The 21,173-nt window shown below is 38.4% G+C and overlaps 1 protein-coding gene across 9 annotated transcripts in view; it reads right to left on the bottom strand.

Annotated features, from left to right (window-relative positions):
• The window catches only part of astn1 (astrotactin 1), a 125,550-nt gene that overhangs the window by 10,778 nt on the left and 93,599 nt on the right, over positions 1 to 21,173 (bottom strand). For all 9 annotated transcript variants that reach the window (XM_049747505.1, XM_049747507.1, XM_049747508.1 and 6 more), the window contains 3 exons: positions 5,093 to 5,370; positions 3,536 to 3,669; positions 2,974 to 3,125 (listed from right to left, as the gene is read on the bottom strand). In XM_049747505.1, the coding sequence (XP_049603462.1) occupies positions 2,974 to 3,125; positions 3,536 to 3,669; positions 5,093 to 5,370 (564 nt within the window). The remainder of the gene's footprint in view (positions 1 to 2,973; positions 3,126 to 3,535; positions 3,670 to 5,092; positions 5,371 to 21,173) is intronic.

Genomic DNA, 21,173 nt, shown 5'->3' with positions numbered 1-21,173 from the left:
TGAAAGGTTCTATACAGAGGGCAAGCAAATGAGAACTGGTTGAAGAAAACTGAAGCTTATGAAAGTTAGCCTTTAAAACTAGTTAGCCCACAAATGTGCTACAAGAACACAATCGGAATTGTCAGGTAAGCGTAATATTTCTTTCAGGCTAGTGTTTTGTGGAAAAACTTTGTTTTTTTTTATGCAAAGGGCAAGAAACATACAGATAAGCAGTTGAAACGCTGTTTTACTTGTCCTTCAGCTGGAGATGTTTACCCCTTGCATTCTTCAAGTCTGATTGGTTGGAAAATCAAGGATTGCCAAGAGACTGATTTATGGAAGTTATGGGATCTCTCACCTTTTGAAGTTGTGCCTGCTTTTGTCAGTTCAGTTGTGCAGGCCTGGACAGGCGGTGTGTGTGTGTGTGTGTGTGTGTGCACCCATGTTGACCCTTCAAGTCAATCTGTTTTTCCCTGCTTTTAAACGGAAAGGAGGTGTGCTTTGAAGATAAATCTGTTTTTGCAGTGGAATCTGTATTCATAAGAAGCATTCATACGATTGTTCGATATGGAAAACAGAAAGTAGCAAATGCCAAGTTAAGGGGGGAAATTGGAAAGGGGGATTGAAAATTCCAAACAGAAAAATTAAAAGTGGTTATAAGCGCTGTTTATTCAAGGTCAAGAAAATTTGTTGATTTTAAAAGGATTTCCCTACTAAGTTGTGGATTAGCTCATGTCAACAGACAAATTGAAGCACATCTTTCCTGACTGTGTGGGCAGGGCACTTTCTGGATAGGAAGGTTCTAGTAAAAGACACAAAACTTTTAGCTTATGAAGAAATCTGCATTGTCACATGGTTTGCACTGAATTCAATAAAAAATAATGCTAAGGCAGACATGTTGATTTGATGAGCTGATTAAAAAAAGGGGCAGGAGAAAAAAAAAAACAACTCGTACATACATGCACGCAAACATAAATGGAAATGGCAGCTGAGTTCTTTGTTAAATAACATCTGGAATTTGTTGTCTACCTTTCTTATATTGTTAAAGGAAGGAAGTGATGGGAGGGTGGGAGCTCAAGTTGATATAAAAGACATATTTCATAAAGCAATGGAATGACGCTCTTGTTTGCAAATTCTGTTTGATATGTGAGCTGTTGACCTTCCACTTCACCATAAATCAAACTTTTTTTTAACACTGAGAAGGGCAATAATATGTTCTATAATTTGATAAAATTACACTGGACCAATTGATAACAGTTGTTGCCATGCCTGTTTTTTTTTTTTTGCATTTGATTTATATATAGTGAAGAAGTCATTTGTGTTTTCTCCTTTTGTTCTCTCCACATTTCAATACCTCCCTTTCCCTTTTTTGTTCGTCTCACATATGTACTCCTCTGATATGAGCATTTCAAAGTGTGTCTGAAGTGTTTCGGCTACCCCCATCAATTGCAAGTGAAATTATACAGATGAGGGAGCTCTTGCCGGGTTTTGCATAACAAGTGAAACACAACCCAAACAGTTATGATCCAAAACACGCAGCTGTCCAACACTGAAGCTTTAAGCTATTTCATGACTGGTCACAGCCAACAGTTTCGCAATGAAACTTCAAAACATCCTGTTTTCAGACAGTGTAGTGTGTATTTTATCGTAATTTAACCAGTAGTTTTAGTGGTGTCAAAATGGGAATAAAAAAAAAAAGTATTTGCTTAAAGGGACATTTGAGTGAGCATTGACGCTTATTTCTGTAAAAATTATGTCAACACTAAACATGATTTTTTTTGTAACTCATCCACTGCATCTTCCCTAAAGACTATTATTAATTGTTATTCCCATTTTAGTCATTTTATTTTATATTTAGTTTAGTGGAATCAGTTTTGACTGATGACTAATTGTACAGTATATTGTATAATTTTTTTTTTTTTTACCCTGCTGTACATATTAATAACGCCTTGAAGGTCAACGAGTGAGAGAATACAGTTTTGAGGAAACGAACATATGGTAAGCAACAGAGAGGTTAGAAAGAGGGGAAACTAAATAAAAAACATGCCAGCATTTACAACTTTTGAGAAATCAATGGGACAGGAGGACCAGGAGATTAGAGGAAGCTTGAGAGGAGCATAAAAAGCACAAAAGAATGAAACACAGCAAAGGAGAACTTGAGGAGAAATGTCCATTGGTTTATGTAAGTGTGATATTCCGAGATGAAACACAGCTGAAATCAAAACCATACTGCTCAGTGTGCTTTCAGGCCTTTTCAGACTTGCCTGTCTTTGATTTTTTTTTTTACTCTGTCTATCACCCCATTCCTTGGTGGTCTGTTCACCTCCTCGCTTTCCTCTTTGAGCATCCACACCTTTGCCTCTATGTTCACATAAGGGTGTGTTCACCAAAAGTAATCAATCATCTCCTACAGCAGAGCTCGCTGCATAATGCATTGAATGCAAGCGCAGATAAAATGACGTAAAATGAGAGGCACAAAAAGGTTTCAAAAAGTTCAACTGACAGCAAACTACCCATGCTTGAACATTTATGAATCTGTGGAATCAATTGACAACGTTGTGTACGACAAAAATAAAAAAAAATAAAAAAATATTATTGTACGTATTGCTGACTTTATCTTTGTCACACACAAAAAAAATACAGTAAAATAGTTTCGGTCAAAGGAAAAAAAACATGAATCTTAATATTGCTACTAATGACTACCATCTTGTGGATTTCTTAAAAACTACAACACCCTGCGGTATTTCCAAACCTTTAAAAAAAAAAAAAAAAATCCCATCACACCAAACAAAAATGTTACCAAAAGTATGGATATTGAAATAATGATTATATTGTCTCATTTGATTATTGACTGTGAAATATGGCCTGTTGAACATAAAAAATACACCCCAAAAAGTTTGCATTTATTTCCCTGTAAAACTGCAATAGCTAGTTTGGAGAAAGTTGAACTAAGTAGGTTTCAGAATGTGAACTGTTCTAAGTATAAATAAATACCTGTCTCAACTTTCGAGTGGTCAGTCCTCTCAGTCACCTTCTCCTGGCTAATGAGGTAATCAATGATCCGCACACCAATTGGTGGTTCTGTGTGGTTCCATTCCATGATGAGCAATGAGCTACTCGGCTCATAAGTATAAGATAGTTTCAGCCTGGAAACGAGTAAAAAATCATGAGCATGACTTCTTGGTGAAACACAATAGCTCAAAAAAAAAAAAGAACACTCAGTAAAAGCCGACAGGAACGATACATTATTCCAACTTTGCTCCTGCAGCTTAAAATGACTTTTTCTTCCCGCAGTTCTCAACTTACTTGAAATACATAAATTCATTTGACCCTTACATCATGTGCTGGTCAAATTTGACTGTTTCAAAATTGTAGATGATTTGTTCAGGCTGATGTAAGATGTGACTCCACAAAATCATATTGATTAGCATTCAATTTGATGAGTTTCATTCTAATTATGTACATTCTTAATGTCACACATCAAAAATGATTGACCGTTAGATATGACTGGAGGAATCAATAATTTTCTGTGGTGTAAAAATTGACAAGAGCATACATTGGTTGAGGAAGAGGTGCACAGGTGGGGAGTCCATCTGCACCAAAGGCACTGGAATCACACCGACACCAATCATCAATCACGTCACCCCTCCCTGAACACCACAGCATGCTCATCATTGCCTCTTGAAGAGCCTGTGAAAAGGCAAAGAAACAATGACAAGTGTGTAAACAGAAGCATGATTGGGAAGTTGAATTTTATACAAATTAATTATTGATATTGTTGGGTATTAAGTATAGAATGCAAGTAATACACTGAATATTATCAAATTTTTCATTTTTCAAGGATTTGCAGACTGCATTGCTCTTATTTTGATGAAATTGATTTTTATAATATGCCTCATCGTGACAACTATATGCAGCAAACCAATATTCTTTTTCAATTTTTAATTTTTATAATACATTTTTTAATTATTTTTATAATATGTTTTTAAATTAAAACTGAATGAGAATTCCTTCAATCGTTTCTGGTTTAAAATCTCCATTCAAATGCTCGTCTTGAGAAAAGTACAGTCATGTCTTACTATTTAATATGCTTTTTAAATTCAAATGTCACTTGGGCACCTTCATTCATTCTAAAACATCACAGCAACCGTCACTTTAACCATGGATTGTAAATCCCTTCGCAGAGGTTCTCTTGAAAGATTCATGATGGTGACACGGCCCTTTTTTAAATTCAATAGAAATATATTTTATGCATTTATTCTTCCTCCTGCACAACACCAACAACCTCCAGTTAACCTTTGTCAATACCAGTATGCCGACACCCCAGGAGCATACGTTGCACTATCATGACATTTACTTTTGCTAGCGTATCGACCTAAAATATTGATGTTGTCGGAACACAAAAACAAAGCTCGGTGTGATGTTGGTTGAGTAAACTCTGATGTTCAAGAAGAAAGTTTCTGGAACATATTTCTGAATGAGATTTTGAGAGATGAAGGACAACTCATCAATGTATTCATCTTAGAATTGGTGGAAATGTTTAAGACTGAAGATTGCAGCTGTAGGTTTTTTTTTTTTTAGTTTCCCTTTTTTTTGCTAGGAGAAACTTGACGTTGATGCTTTTACTGATCGGAGTGACACAGATTAGCTTTCAGCTACAGCTTTCACTCTGGCGCACATGAATGAGCTGAACGAGAAGCAGCAAGGGAAAGACCAGTCAGTGCATGAAATGTACACAAATGACAGGACCGTCAAAACTATGCGAGTTTAATTCTCTAGACAAGTGTCAAGAAATTTACTCGTTTCGTCACACTGGACTGAAAGAGGCCTCTGGACATGTTTGAAAATAAATAAATAAATAAATAAACTGAAATCACTGCCAGACTTCTGCTGTCCTTCTGTGATTTTGGAAAAATGTCACTTGGCTGGTGACATGTCCTTTCACACAAGTGTACTTGACATTTTTGTTTACCAATAATATTTGAATCAAATGTGCTCCGTCTGTTTCTCAGCTGCACAAACATATTTAATATCCCTACTGAGGAATTAATTAGGGCCTAGTCTCCTCTTTGGTGAGGATCCATATTCACCTTAAAAACAATCTTCAACACACCTGATATGTCTCATTGTTGGACACCAATTCATAGATGGGAGCTGCTTTGGTGATTTGCAATAGCACAGGCTCGGACTGCTGTCGTCCTTGAGCCGCCCTTGGACTCATATGGCAGAGATGGCAAGAACGAGGGCACTGGCCCTGGCTGGTGCAATCCATACGGACACCGGCTGCCATCCGCTTGGCTCCTGCGTCCAGCAAACTGGCAATATATGCGGGGTAGGTCAAAGTCCTAGGCTCCTTGTCATGCTCCTCTGATTCCTCAGAGGGTGAGTTACCTAAATAGACACAATAAAGAAAGTTAATCAGCTGGAGTATAGCTACATGAGGCTTCAAAAATGTCTTTGTTTATAATGACATTGGTAAAAACATTTTGAACCGCTGTGTGTGTGCGTGTGTGTGTGTGGAGGGGGGGTACAATAGTGGTAATCCATTCTAATCCTTCATTTTAAAGCTACACCACTGAGTAATGCTGATTCATTGATTTGCTAATATTTTTAACTAGCCCCTCAAACCCCCAAACTATCGACGAGAGAGATACAGTCAATGGTTACCAGATTTTTGGAATGAGGCAAGAAACATTGGGAATTAATAAAGCTGAACTGACAGAAAATGTCTGTCTTTTATAGTAGCTTGGCAAATCTCCAAAGCATTAATACACTTCTGCATTTACTGTACTGCTCCCATTTGGAAACTTTTAGCTCATCTACATCACAAGAAGAATGGTGAAGTGGTACTGTGAATATTTGCGCGTAATAAAGCGACATTCAGTTCCTGCAAGGATAAGGTTAATTGATGGAATACAACTTCAGTTTTAGAGCCAATGAAACAACTTTATAAGAATGAGAGTTTTCCTTAACTTGTGCATTTAATGTTCTTTGCACAACACTTTACCTTTAAAGATATTTTTTCCTAGGATTTCTCAAACCTCACTGAACTAAAAATGACCACATTATGAGCGTTTGAAAAGCTTATTTAAGTGAATCCATTTCAACCAGCATCAAATGGAGCTCTTTTTCATATAACCACTGGGGGGCATTAATATGACATTTTCAAACTGTGCAGACTGCATACAGTAGTTAGAGCACCTTTATTACTGGAGCCAAATAATCATGCAAAAAAGACCTTTTGATGTTTCCCACACAGGAGTTCCAACAATATAAAATAGAAATTCATGCCAAAGCCACATTTGTTTGCATCAGGGTGTGCGTGTGCACTCTTGTGTCATGCAATGTCTCAGTGTGCGTGCATCCTGAATGAGCCTGTCCTTGACCAGATAAACATGCAGACAATGGACCTTGCAATGAGGCCACTGGGACCACTTGACTGATACATTCTCACCAGTCAGATGGCTGTGTCGGTAAATGGGGTCTGATTGAGGGTGAGTGGCATCAAGAATCCAGCTCACATGTAGTGTGTTGATTTGCATTGGCATAATATTGCATGTGTTAGTGCACTCTGACTCATAAATAGTCCACAACATATAAAAGGACTCCAGAGACAAACAGAAGTGAGGTAAAAAAGGCCACAGGTTTTTGGCTAAGCAAAAATAAGTTTTAACCAACAAACCGACCGACCGACCGACAAACCATAAATAAGTTAACCAACCAACCAACCAACCAACCAACCAACCAACCAACCAACCAACCAACCAACCAACCAACCAACCAACCAACCAGTTAACCAACCAACCAGTTAACCAACCAACCAACCAACCAACCAACCAACCAACCAACCAACCAAACAACCAAAAATATGTTAACCAACCAACCAACCAACCAACCAACCAACCAACCAACCAACCAACCAACCAACCAACCAACCAACCAACCAACCAACCAACCAACCAAAAATATGTTAACCAACCAACCAACCAACCAACCAACCAACCAACCAACCAACCAACCAACCAACCAACCAACCAACCAACCAAAAATATGTTAACCAACCAACCAACCAACCAACCAACCAACCAACCAACCAACCAACCAACCAACCAACCAACCAACCAACCAACCAACCAACCAACCAACCAACCAACCAAAAATATGTGCTGGACCATGTTGGCAGTCAAATGCATGAAAATTCAATGAAACCACCTTTTGCGTAAAATTTAGACTTTAGTCAGAATTTTGCTTTGTAACTTCACCGTAGTTGCAGTCAATCACCAGATGAGGAAACTAAGGCATAACTTGTCCAAAACGAAGAAGACTGTTTTGACAACAAAAAGTCAGCCACCCGAATCTGGAATCTGGAAAAACTCCAGTCGCTCTCTTAAAAGGTACATGTCCCTGGTGAATATCTCTCATGAGGATCACCAAATGCCAACAATAATAAAAGAAGAATGTGGAATGTCTCAAAGTTAGATGAATGCATGCAAGTTCTATTCTCCCTCCCTCTAAACGTTCCTCACTGGGTTTGTCGAGTGTCAACAAAGAAATGCTTGCCGACAGATATGTATTGTTGTTAACGATGCGTATACTTGTACGCCAATTAGAAATGCCCAAATTCATTTATAATTAGGTCCTATGGGTAATTAAAAACAATAGAGCAAGTTGGAAGTAAACCACAATGACAAAGCAGATCAACTTTGGCGATTTAAATTTCAAGTTCTTCAGGATTATTTTTGCTTTGGCGCCATTGTAGAGACAGTGTATAGAGTAAGTGAATCATCTATATGCTAACCGCTATCAGACTAGTTTTTTTTTTTTTAAAGCTATGATGCAGGCATTAAATCCAGTAGGCATTAGTTTCATCTTTGTCATGGTGGTGGTATTTGGCATGTGGGTGGACTGCTCACTTTTAATCATCTTTAAGTCAGCAATTTTATTTTTCTTTGTACACACAGCCTTTATGCCTGAAAAGCCTTTGATTCATTCATTTGCCTTATGCTGGAGCAGAGGTTTATAAAGATATCTGACCAACAGGCACTTTTGTTAAAGCCTACTGACACCCAACATAAAAGCTGCAGCGGCAGCAGAAAATGGATCGCTTCTTCAAACTAGAATGGCACTCAGTCAAGCGCATACCTTCGCCAAGGTCCAACAGTCCCCTTTAATTCAATCAATAAACTAGCCATCACTGCTTAATCATAATTTAAAATCACCGGATCTGTAACAATGCAGCGTCTCAGAAGCTCAGATTTTGCATGACCATTCGTGACTCTATATATATATTTTTTTAATATAGATTTTTTTTTCTGTATTGGAACAGATTGACTATCTATCCATGCTAACACCGAGACATAGAATTCCATTTGATGAAACGCATGAACTCAAACAGGAAACTAACCAGAAGTGATAAAATAAGCCTTTTATTTTGGTCCGCTGAGTTCCTCTCAAAGGAATGCAGGGTATATGCTTCAGGCAGCAGATAAGCAGCTCTGTAGCTGATAAAGCAATGGTCCTCCATTTCTGTTGGCGTAGTGGTTAAGATTAAGCATCTAGTCATTGTGGTTAATAATTTGATATATTTTCTACCACAGAAGCAAAGTGAGGAAAGTAATTTATGATAACGTCTGGCAACTAATATTCTCTAAACTGCAGGACACCAACCGTGGGGCATTGTTTTCTGTGTGCGTTTGTGTGAGTGTACGTGTATGTGCGTGAGGGTCCAATATTATGTGTCATGGAATTTGGGGCTTTTCTAGATATTCCTGTATCTGGTGGATGGCACATCTCTGATGGAGCTAAGAGCTTTTCTGATTCACATAATAGCTCTCCATTCATTCCTTCTTCCCACACACTCCAATAAGAGAGAACACCAGTTCACCGATCGCACAGACTTGAGTCATATCTCCTACTTGCACAATACTTTCACATTGGATAGGGGAGAGAGAAAAAACTGAGTGGAAAGAGATCAGTAGACATGCAACCATCCACTTTTGAAAAGGATAAAAGCCTTCTTTTTTTTTTTTTTTTTTTGCCAGCAAAAGGCTTCTTTCTTGTCTTATGCATTCATGTCTGTTTCCATTGCTCTTCAGACCAGATGCAGTTTTTTTTCAGAAAATAAATGACCAAGTATCGTTGTGCATGATCAATGTCTAAGATGTTGATCCAAAATCCTAAAGTTCCTTTCTCTGTGGTTTCTTTTAACCCAGTACATATTCAGGTGGGTGTATTTTTTCTTGTAACTTCAGTTGGATTTAATGCCACTAGGTGCTGCTAGTGCTTCACTGGGTTGGCAGCAGTTTTTGGACCAAATCCACGTGCATGTTCGATTCAGCAAACTGAAGCAAGGAAAAACACACTAACCTTTTGATTGTGTTTGGCCTGAGTTGAACATTATATGGTTATGGAATGTAATCATGAGCCCCTGCTGTTGCCCGAATGTCAGAAATCAAAGCAGCCAGCAGCTTAGTAAATTGGAAAGCAGTGAGATGAGAAATTTGTATTTAAAATGCCTAGATTTAGAGGGATAATGTCTGCGGAGGAGGAAAATGAAAAAATAATTACTACCAATAAAAAGGAACCCATGTACGAAACAGATAAACAATATGTGTATGTTGCGTGCTTGTGCATTGTGAACCTGCAAAATGATATACCGAGCAGCTCTTTTTGTGACTGACAAATTATAAATTGCATCAGGAGTACGGCGGACCGAACCCCCTGATATGGGGTTATTCCTGTTCAACTGGTGTCGGAGTTTTGTCCGCATTGTGAAGGTCAGATTGCACCAAGATGATTCTTTGTCACATCATTCATAACATTTATGGGCAGAATTTCTAGGTGTAGCGAAGGCATTCGGGGATTCCAGTTTGGTGGCCTCTGTCCTGCAGCTTTGCGTTTTGCAGATGATATGGTTGTGTTTACTTTAGCAAGCCATGAGCTCCAACTTGTGGTCCGACTACAGAGGAATCACAATCCTCAGCCTCCCTGGTAAGTACTGGAGAGGAGGGTCCGTCAGGAGGTCGAATCTCGGATTCAGGAGGAGCAGCGTGGTTTTCGTCCTGACCGTGGAACTGTGGACCAGCTCTATACCCTCAGCAGGATCCTCGAGGGTGTATGGGAGTTCGCTCAATCAGTCTACATGTGTTTTGTGGACCGTGTCCCTTGGGAAGTTCTGTGGAGGGTGCTTCGGGAGCACGGGGTGCCGAACCAACTGATAAGGGCGGTTCGGTCCCTGTATCATTGATGCCAGAGTTTGGTCCGCATTTCCGGCAGTAAGTCAGATTCGTTCCCAGTGAGGGTTCACCAGGATGCCTCCTGGAAGCCTCTTTGGGGAGGTGTTCCGGGCATGTCCCACCGGCAGGAGACCCCGGGGACGACCCAGGACGCGCTGGAGAGACTATGTCTCTCAGCTGGCCTGGGAACGCCTTGGGATACCCCGGGATGAGCTGGACAAAGTGGCTAGGGAGAGGGAAGTCTTGGAGTCCCTCTTAAAGCTGCTGCCCCCACAACCTGACCCCGGATAAGCGGAAGAAGATGGATAGATGGATGGATGGATGGATGGATGGATGGATGGATGGATGGATGGATGGATGGATGGATGGATGGATGGATGGATGGATGGATGGATGGATGGATGGATGGATGGATGGAGCTCCAACTTTCACTGGTTTGTAGCCAAGTGTGAAGCGGTTGAGATAAAAATCAGGTTAGGATTGAGAGTCTACCTGAAGTGATTGAGTTCAAGTTGGACGATTTCATCCCAGGGTCTTCTTGACAAGGAAGGGGAAGATAGAGCAGGAGATCAACGGGTGGGTCGATGCATCATCTGCAGCAATGCAGACTGTATCTGTCATGAAGCAAGAGCTGAGCCGGAAGGTGGAACTCTTGATTTGCGGCTCGATCTATCTTCCTACCCTCACCTGGTCATGAACTGCGGGTGAGCTGTGTCTGAAATAATAAGACCTTAGATACAAGCAGCTAACAAGAATATCCACCTGAGTGTGTCCGGCTTTTCCTTTACAGATAGGGTGAGATGCTTGGTCATCCTGGAGGAACTCAAAGTCCTCTGCAGGAGAGGAGCCAGATGAGGTGGCTTGGGCATTTGGTTAGGACCAGTAGAGGCAGGTGAGCCTGAGCCTCACCTGACATCATTGAAAGGAAAATTAAATATATAATTAAAAAAAAGTATATATAGTGTTTTTTTATTTGTACTACTTTTGGCATATGAACTAAATACATATATGGGTTTGTTTGAAAAAAATCTCAAGAACTTTATTAACCTGTGCAATGTCAAACAGCAGAGAAAGGGACGATGTCCGAGGCTTGCGGTTCTCCAGCCTCACTGTAAGGGGCATGATTCATTAGCAACAGGCCTCAAGGCAAAATGCTCAGCCAAAAAGTTGCTGTAAGTTATTGGGTCAAGGTCAGCCCTCGATCATTTGTTGTTTTTTCCCACTTGCCTGCCCTGACTAATGGCGGATAACATTTTGAAACTTAAACAATTTTAAAATTGGATTTTTGATCAAAGCAGGAGGTAATGAATAAAAAACATTGGGTCTAAACGGTTTGATACTACCACTCAAGCGGAATGGTACAAACGAAAAGATTGGTTGGATATCCAGAAGAATTTGCAAAGAAGTCTCGTTAAACATGAGCAGTTGGCTATTCATGGTCAATGCCAGGTCACGCTAAAGATTTGGGATTGGGTGATATTTGTGTTTAACGATAGTTCCAAATATGCTCATTCGCTAAACTAAGTTTAATTTAGTCATCATATTGAGTGTACACTCTGGGTTTCACTTGCGCAAAAAGAATCTGCTTGCTTCTTCAACAAACTACCTTCACCTTGAGTCGTCATTGTTGTAAAAAATTCCATTATCACTATTTTCCCGGTAGTATATACAGTTAGAGGTGAGATGCTGTAATTATTGATTCTTGTGGTATTTTGACAAAGGTATGTCAGAACCAGATAATAAAAAGATAAAAAAAGTCAATATGAAAAAATAAAGAAAAATACTCAAAATATTTGTCCTGTATGGCTACATTTCTCCTATCATAAGAATATGACAAATCTGAATACAACACTGCATACAAACCACATAAAACCATTTTCTGAACCACTTTATCCTCATAAGTGTCGCGGGCGTGCTGGAGTATTCCCCAGCATGATTTAAGAAAAGAAAAAAAAAAGAAGAGCTTTATCCGTGTTTGAGTAAAATTGACAAAGGCAGTTAAAGAATTACTGTACTTGTTTCTGTAAAAGTGAAAACAATTTAGAAATAACTGTTTTCCCATTGACGTGTGTGTGTGTGTGTGTATGTATCTCGCTCACTCTGATCTCTCCTTGCATGCCTACATGTGAGTGGCCTGCTTTTCCGTGTGATATGCAACAAAAATAAAAATAAAATACAAACAAAAATAGATGCAGTAAAGCAGAAGGTAAACCAGAAGCCCCCTTGCTGAATTAAGGAAAACAAATTTGCAATGGTTACATTCCACACCGGATTTAAATGAATCTTTTATGAATTAATTTTGAGAATCTAAATTTTCCCTAGGTGTGAATGGTTTGTCTGGTTGTGCCATGTGATTGGCTGCTAAGCGCTGTAGAAAATCAATGGATGGTTGACATTGACAATTCTTAGAATAATAAAAGGAGAAAAAGGGTGCTGTAACAGCGTGGGAAAAGTAAGACCCTCAAAACCGCAAATATGAGCATTTTTTTGCCAAGATCTTTTTTTTTTTGCCTCATTCGCAGAATAGTAATGATTTGCACCCTGCAGTGGCCTCCTGAGATGTGGCTCAAAATTTAAAAACCCCTGGCCAAGAAATTACCCTGTCTCCGTTTGAGTTGAAGATAAGATGTGATCGTTAAAAGCTGTTCTTGCATCAGTTTAGTACTTTGCACAGGCACAGTGGGACATGTGGTGCACTCTGTCTGAGGTTTACATCATGGACTTTCATATTACTGATGAACAATTCGGGGCTCATGGCTGAAGCCAGGGGTTAGTCATCTTATGTTGCCACAGTGGTGAAATCACTGTGTTTTACTCTAGGATATCTAGGAATATTTTTGTTAGCCACTACATATTTTGTATATAAATTTCCCACTTTTAACAATTTTTAAACTTTGGCTATGAGTGAGGTAATCTCAAAAAGTGTAAATTTACAACTTTTGTAGATGGATTAAGCAGAGCTGAGTAACAAACAGGCCTTAATTTGTCAAACCAATTAAAAAGTTATGAATATTTGCACCAAAATAACCACCCTGGAGCGGTTTGCTCATAACGCCAGGCCACTGTAATTAGCCCCCAGCAGAGTGCCAATAAAGCCGATTAGACCTGCTTTTGAGACATGGATTTTAGGATCTGTTTTGACATGTGACACGGAGGGGGGGGCGGTCCATATTCATGATTAACAAGTTAAAAGAGTGCACATATTTTGATACTTTTGAGTCGTAATTACACCCCATAACCTTGCTTTCTGGTATACTTTACTAAGTTTCACACTCAGCCTATCAAAATAAAACCCTTGACTCAGCCTCACCCTGCAGAATCCAATCCACCTGCCAAGCATGCAGATATTATCACGGAGATATCTCGCAATATCTGACAAGCTCAGTAAGCCTTGATAGGCGCTTTATGTTTAAAGCAGTATTTGAAGCAGGGTGGGCTCTGAAGACATGCTTTGTCTGCTGAAGAAGGCTGCTGACCACTGCCTCAGAGATGCAGTTCCCATTAGCTGCCACTAGTATCAACCAAGATCTAACGTTAAAAAAATTCTTCAATGGCTTTGTCCCACATTACACAACACACATTAGGTTAATTAAATATTATTTCCCATAGGAGTATGAATTGTTGGTCGTGAATATGTGTGAGTGGCTGGGAACTAGCCCAGGGTGTATTCCTTTGACCAAAGTCAGCTGGGATAGGTTCCTGCTCACCCACAACCCTAATGAAGAAAAGTGTTCTAAAAATAGATGGATAGATGGAAGTGTTTGCAAGAGAGAGGCTTGTTCATTTGCAGACCACTGTCAGATTCCCACACACACTATGACTTCCCTTGTGGGACTGTTAAATGATTCAATTGAATCATCTAGAAAGAAACAAGACATTCGTTAGAGAATTCTCTCGAGGCCTATTTACAGCACAGTCATAATGGAATACATAAATATTCACATTTATAGTGCCGCCATAAAGGATGAGTCAACCACAGCACACCCAACACTAAATTAAAGATAATTCCCCACCCACCTAGCCACAACAGTAATGGCGGTTCACTTGTCTACGTGAAACAAATCAATAAACGAAAGCGGTATATTTGCTACCATATACCATTTTGAGTACACATGTAAAACATTTCTTATAAAGATTCTCATCGAAAGACAATTAATGATGTCAAATTGACAATATAGTTGACTTTGCAGAATGGAACCTTGGTTCACAAGATCCGAGTGATTGTGACGCAATTTCTTCCCTATTAAAATGAACCAAGGCTCGCTTTGCAGAAAACTGGCACCTCAGCAACAAAATGCCCCTTTGACACACAAGTCACATGTGAATTCAAGACGATCCTATTGGCTGAAAAAGCTGGCTTCTTGCAGTACATGCATTTATAGATTCAAATAAAAATAGTCGAGTGAATATGTTGTTGCAAACTGAAAGTGTTTCTTTATTATGCTGCTTCTGGGGTTAGGGTTAGGGTTAGGGTAGTGAGAGGGACATTATAAGCTTCAACACCCAAGCCCAAAATGTCAACTGCGACCACCAAAAAACATCATATAAAACAAACAGTACATTTTGTGAACCCCTAATAAAAAAATCAAATGAAGCAAAATAAAGGAGAGTGCTTGTGGTTGTCAAAAAGCATCTCTAGGTCAGAAGGACCATTATCAGTAAAGTTATGCTACTGCCCTGAAAAGTCAGCGGCAGCAAAAAAAAAGCCTTCTTTAACTGATGACCTTCTCTTTGTGCTCCAAAATTTATGCCTTGGCATTTAATACAAGAAATAAAATTTTACATTCTGTTTTATGTCCCTCATATACATTTCATGTGCACTTTTTTTCAATATAGGAGGAATACGACTTTATGCTACATATGCAGAATGTTTTCCCCGTGGCATTATCCACAGCATGTTAATTTACAAATAACTTACACAAGGATTTCCGCAAAATAAATGCAATATTGAGACATGGGAAATATGCACAATCTTTTATAGGATTTGTTTTACTTTAATAATGCTTCACAGAGCAATATACAACTCTTAAGTTCCTTCAAGAAAAAAAATCGAGGAGAATGTTTCCTTCCTCGAGAGTAAACTTTGACTGACAACATATTTATGCTGATTATATTTTTGCAGGCAGATTACTTCAACATAGCCTGAAGGTCTTTGCTCGATTTTTGATTAAAAAACAGTTGCAGTCCTCCCAATCTTAGTACCACTTGAGTGCTATCACCTTGGACATGCTTACCATAGTGAATCCTCCAGAAATTGCTCCCCTACAGGCTTTGAGGATATTCGCTGATTTTTTTGAGGAAAACACACACACACAGGGGGAAAAAAATGACACTGAAAGATAAGGACTGTAAAAGGTCGTTTACGCCAGGGGATTTTTTTTTTTTAACAGATAAAGATCAAGTTGCGCATCTCAGGCTGTTGGTAATAAGATATAAGATGGTTGTAGTGGGACTTGTCTGCCAAAAATCTATAGAAAATGCCATTTGTTTTGTCCTGCCAAGTGGGAGTTACACTGAGGACTTGACAGCACATTTTTTGGCACCCACACACATGCATGCACACACACACACACACGCTTGTCAAAAAAAAAACAACAACACCTGGTTCTAGTTTCTCTGGGACCTGCCAGCCCGGTGCTCAAATATTATCATCTGAAAGCTTGCCTCCATTTTATAATCTACATATATTTCTCGCTCACTGTTATTCTGCCGTGGGTAAGCAGGTGCGTTTAGGGCTCGGTCCATATCTCTGTGAATGAGACTGGCAGCTGGCATTTTCCTCACACTGAGATTACACAGAGACCGCAGGGGAGAAAAAGTTTTAGGAGAGAGTAACTTTTATCGGACACAGCACTGACCTTCATTGTGGAGTGCTAAACCATTTGCCTCACCCAAACAAGCTGAGGAAATGAAAAGCAGAAACTGGGCATGATTCATTCTCGAGTATTGATCATAATAAGACTACTGTACCTCTTTAAATCACTGAAAATAATATAAAGTGAAATAATTATTAACTATTTAGCTAATGTTCAACTAAATTTCTTTATATTTTGATTTTATGATTGATTTTATTCATGCCACTCTCATACATAATTTTGGATAACAATCGGTCACTGTTTTCAGACATTAAGTGATAACAGAATGTGACAATGCAAGCCAGGAAAGAATATTACAATGCTTGTCTCTTTCCTTCTATGACATAGTCAGTCTGATAGTATGCGGAAAAGCAGTTCCCGTCCCTAAATAAAATGTTCCTAATGTCGTCACAAAGAAACCCATTACATTTTTGTAGGGCTGAGGTCTGCCGGCTGGATGATTGGTCGACAAGCCCTTGTCCGACAAAATTCGTATTGGTTGAGCAATCGCTAATGTCAGTTTTGCAGGATGACTTCGGCTTTGCTCATTTCTACAAATTATAATTTCGATCGACGCAACTTGTGGGGTCTTACTGACATTAAATGGGAGCTTCTATGGGGGAAAAGCCATTATCACGCCTCTTGAAATAAATTGTGCTCATACCTTGGAGACTTATGAAAGAGAAACATAAGGGAAACTTTACGCAGATTGCTTATTTTGTCATTATCTCAAAATTGAACCTTGAAGACGTTAATCGTGAAATTGGTTGAAGTGGACATCAGTAAAGATGTCCACGTACAGTACATTTTGATGCCAAATAATTGCAATTTGTAGACATCATTAGCAATGAATGTACAATGATTTTGAGATATCTGCTGAGGTACCTTGGGCAGACTTCAGAGCGAAAACTACAAATGTGATATATTATTAAAATCCATACATGATCTACCATTAGCTCGCGATTAGAAAGTATCTCAACTCACAACAGGTGGTATGAGTCAAATTATGTACAAGTATGAAGAGAAGCAAAATAAAGAGCCAGACAGGCAACGAAAACATTCAATTATTGTACTATGCATCGTCTAACTGTGAAAAAAAAATTACTGCAGCAATGGGGAGAACAGCTTTAATCCACAGTGTGCTGAAATCACTTCTCATTACTGAGGCTCAGCAGCAGAGGCTTGCTGAGGGCTGTTGACATGCTATAGGGTTTAACATAAAATCTCAAAGTGTGTAGGCATAATCAAAGCAATGAGAAAACACTGCTCCCCAAGGAGTCTACTTTTACTGCAGTTATCCTCCAACAGCTCTGCTCTCCTGACACCTTTCTACAAATTTGGAGAAATAGTTTCGCAGTGTGTCACTGTTCATTTTTGCCAAGGGCGTGATGTGTTTCTCAGATTTAATAGTTTCATATAAAAATACATTTAATGACTTGGGTGTATGTACCACTAATGTATTAAATTTGTTTTGAACTTATGTTCTTATCGTTGCTCTGGTGAAAAGCAAAACAAAAAACATCAATAAAAAAATGAAGCTGTTTTCAAATGTGCAAATATATTCGCTCAACAAAACCCGCCATTAGTCACAGTTTTGTTGATCGGGCATACAATTAAGCAACTTCCGAGGAGACCTGATTTTTATTTATTATGGCAGCTTTGGAGAATCTTAAAATTCTTTACCTCGGAGTCCCTCAACAGAAGGTGCACAATTATACACAACCTCATGTGGGCCCTGCTGCTGCAAATCAGTGCAGATGTACAAGATAGTAATCACAATTTTAGAGCATCTATTCTATTTAGGATGCATGGATAACATGCATGAAAGAAGGGTAATGAAGCACAGAGAAATTAAGTATTTAAGAAATACATTAATAGTACAAGACAGAGATGAGATTAAATGAGTGCAGCAAGGTAGGAAAATGACCATCGATTAGTCCTGTAACCCAAGACTCACTTAAAAATACTTATCTTACTTTTTGCAATAAAGTCTCTGACATTTTTTCAATATCTCAAGCGAACCCTCTTTAATGGTCAATAACATTGATCGTCCATCTTGGCGATATTGTAAGCATAACTGCTTATTGTTGTGTGTTTCCGAGTAGAGCTTGAGGACAAATATGACGTCATGCAAGTTAACCATCATAGTTGCAAATTGGGTTTGGAAGCAAAATGTTTCAAATTATTTTTACCGTGCCAATGTTCAAATTTTAGGGTAGGATCTGCAGTTTATCAAACAAAGTATTAAGATTCAGCTCCAAATATTTTGTCAAATAAAAAAAAAAAAAAAAACATCTTTCATGAAGGCTTGAGGTACACAACAGCAGAAACAATAATTAAATTCAGCCCACTGATTTTTATTGACAGATATGAGTATGTCAACATACCAAGGTTAGTGAAATGAAAAATCTAAGACTGTAATTGAAAAAAACAATTTAATTAAGATTTTAAAAACAAAACTAACAAATAAAGAAAATGAAAGTAAATTTTAGGTTTATAAAACTAAATCTACTTCAGCAAAAATATCCATGTTAATTTTTTTCTCAATTACAGTTTTTCACAGATGCTAAAACACTAAAGCCAAAATTTCAAAGGCCTGAACCAATTTTTCAAACGAAAAATGTTTTTCCTACACCATGTCCGAGTTCATCGCATGACCGTGAGGAAACCGCGATAGAGTCCACCTTAATCCGAGCAGACTCTGTGGCCACCATTATCAGTGCGTTCCGAGAATAGAACAGGCCGTTTCTTGTTGTACAATATTTACTCTAACAGAGAGAATACTGTACTGTAAGTAATGTGATCTTCATTCACGATACCATTTTTACTGCCTGTACACACTTCTTTGTAGAACTAAAAGATGGGCCAATGAGAATAAAAGGAAAGCCATTTTCTCCCCACAACAAGAAGCATTGATTAGTGGTTTGGTCCTTCAGAATAATGCCATCCGACTGGGTGAAATCCAGCAGAGTTCTTGAAGACTGTCAGCTTTGATGGAATCAACAGCGTGTCTCTGTCAACTATTGACCGTCCTCTAACGTAACAGACTCAGCTTGAAGCAGGTGTAATAAGCACCCTTTGAGCGAAACCTTACCACATTCAGAGAACTATCGTGTCAATATGTGCAAATAAGTGTAACCTACAAACACTTTGAGTACAATTCTATGCTCATAGGCTGACTGCTACTTTTGGTTTTTGATCGCTACTATTACGATAAAGTAAACTATATTGTAATGTCTGGAGTGCATACTTTTCATACCAGTCATGAAGTTTGTTTTTTTATGTTACTTTCTGCAATGTCCATGAAGTCCTCTCGGCAGACCCCACACAAAAACAAGATATTGATGAATGAATCTCAGTGATTGCACTTGACAAATACTCAAAACATTTATAAAAAAATAAATAAAGAAAACTAATAAAAAGGAAACTAAAACAATGCATTTTCCCAAAAAATAAAAGCTAACAAAAAGCTAACAAACTTGCTCTAAAAACTAAATAAATTAAAAAAGTCACGACAAAATAAAAACCATTAATGAAAAATCCAAAACTAATTGTAACATGCTAACAAATTAACTATATTCATTTTTTATTTCAATAATTTAAAGCAGCAAATGTATTTCATTCTCAGCAATCAATTTATATTCTTGAAAAATGTGAAAACAACGCTTACTATATATGTATGTCCCCTACTAATGATGTTGGTATCCTGGCCTTAAAATAAGTATATAGACTTAAGTTTTTTTGCTCACTACCAGACAGAGAATCTGCTCTGTACTATTATTTTAATTCCGTTTCTCTCTCCACCTGCTTGCTATACAGGAGCTGTCCTACAAAACAGGATACAGTAATGACTCCATTCTTCCTGTGTGTCCAATTGGTGTGTCAGGTAATATTATTAATTAGGCAGTGACAAGTCTACCTATTTGTGAGGCTTGTTAGTGGTGCCAAATACAAGTTCATTATGAGTGAGTGATTGTGACTACAATGGTGGAATATCACTATATACATATTACTGATGCTTGCAACTTTTGTTGCACATCTCCTATTTTCTAGTTGTTATTTTATACTTGTACTATATTGCACAATCATCATGACATTTGAGTTAATGCATGTTTGATGATGTGGGGCGAGTAGTAGCCCTCAACTTGTTGCAATAAATTTATATCCATTTAAATTTATTAAAAAAAAAATGTTTTGCTTGTCTTTATTTTCAATGAAAAAATTAGAAAAAAATAGAAAAAAAAATGCATTTCTAAATGAGACCGGTAGTGTCATTTTTATGTATAGCAGGGTTGTCAGTAATTTGTAATTTAAGTTACTTTTAAAATCAAGTAATCAGTAAAGTAATTAAGGTATTTTTAAAGCAAGTAATAAGTAACTAAGGCACTTTTTAGGGCAACATTGACTAGTACTTATAGAGGCAGGCTTATATATTAACTGAAAAAAAAACAATGATAAATGGAGAAAAAAAATCCACCTTTACTTCATAGATTTAACTTATTGTGGGTATTTTTGAGCCTGTTTATTTACCCCCGCCAAAAACACACACAAGAGACACGCTATGTGTGTTTTCATCAGTCGTCAGCAAAACAGGAGTCCATCAGTGACGAACTGAGATGTTCGTTTTTTTCCAATGTTCTCGTTATTCGTAAGCAAAACAGAAAATCGAGTTTTCAAGGTGTCTACTATTTGGAGGCATGAAATGTACTTGTGTCACTTATCAGCTGCAACCCACAGCTGGCCTGGACAAGAGGCTATGGGGTTATCTCACACCCACACATGCACACACAAATACACTGTTGGCAACCATACCAGGAGAGCGTGACTATAGCTCTTATCTTGAACATATCTCCAGACAGTGATTATCCAAATCTGTGCACTTCCCTGGGCACAACAGCACCACCCAAAGCCTTTTAGACACACAAGTCTGGACAGATGGATTGGACAGACAGAAGAGAGAAGCAGAAAGTGTGATAAAGAATAGTTACTTGAGATGCATTACCAGAGTACTGCACGTGATAAATTATAAATGGAAGGGTTGAGATGGTCACGAGACACAGGCAGCAACAAATTGCGATCATAATGCCAAAAACTCCTTGGCGAA

The sequence above is a fragment of the Syngnathus scovelli genome, chromosome 17, assembly GCF_024217435.2.
Source record: "Syngnathus scovelli strain Florida chromosome 17, RoL_Ssco_1.2, whole genome shotgun sequence".
In the NCBI taxonomy this organism is placed as follows: domain Eukaryota; kingdom Metazoa; phylum Chordata; class Actinopteri; order Syngnathiformes; family Syngnathidae; genus Syngnathus; species Syngnathus scovelli.
Note: the sequence above shows the minus strand (reverse complement) of the source record. Positions and strands in the feature narration are given on the sequence as shown.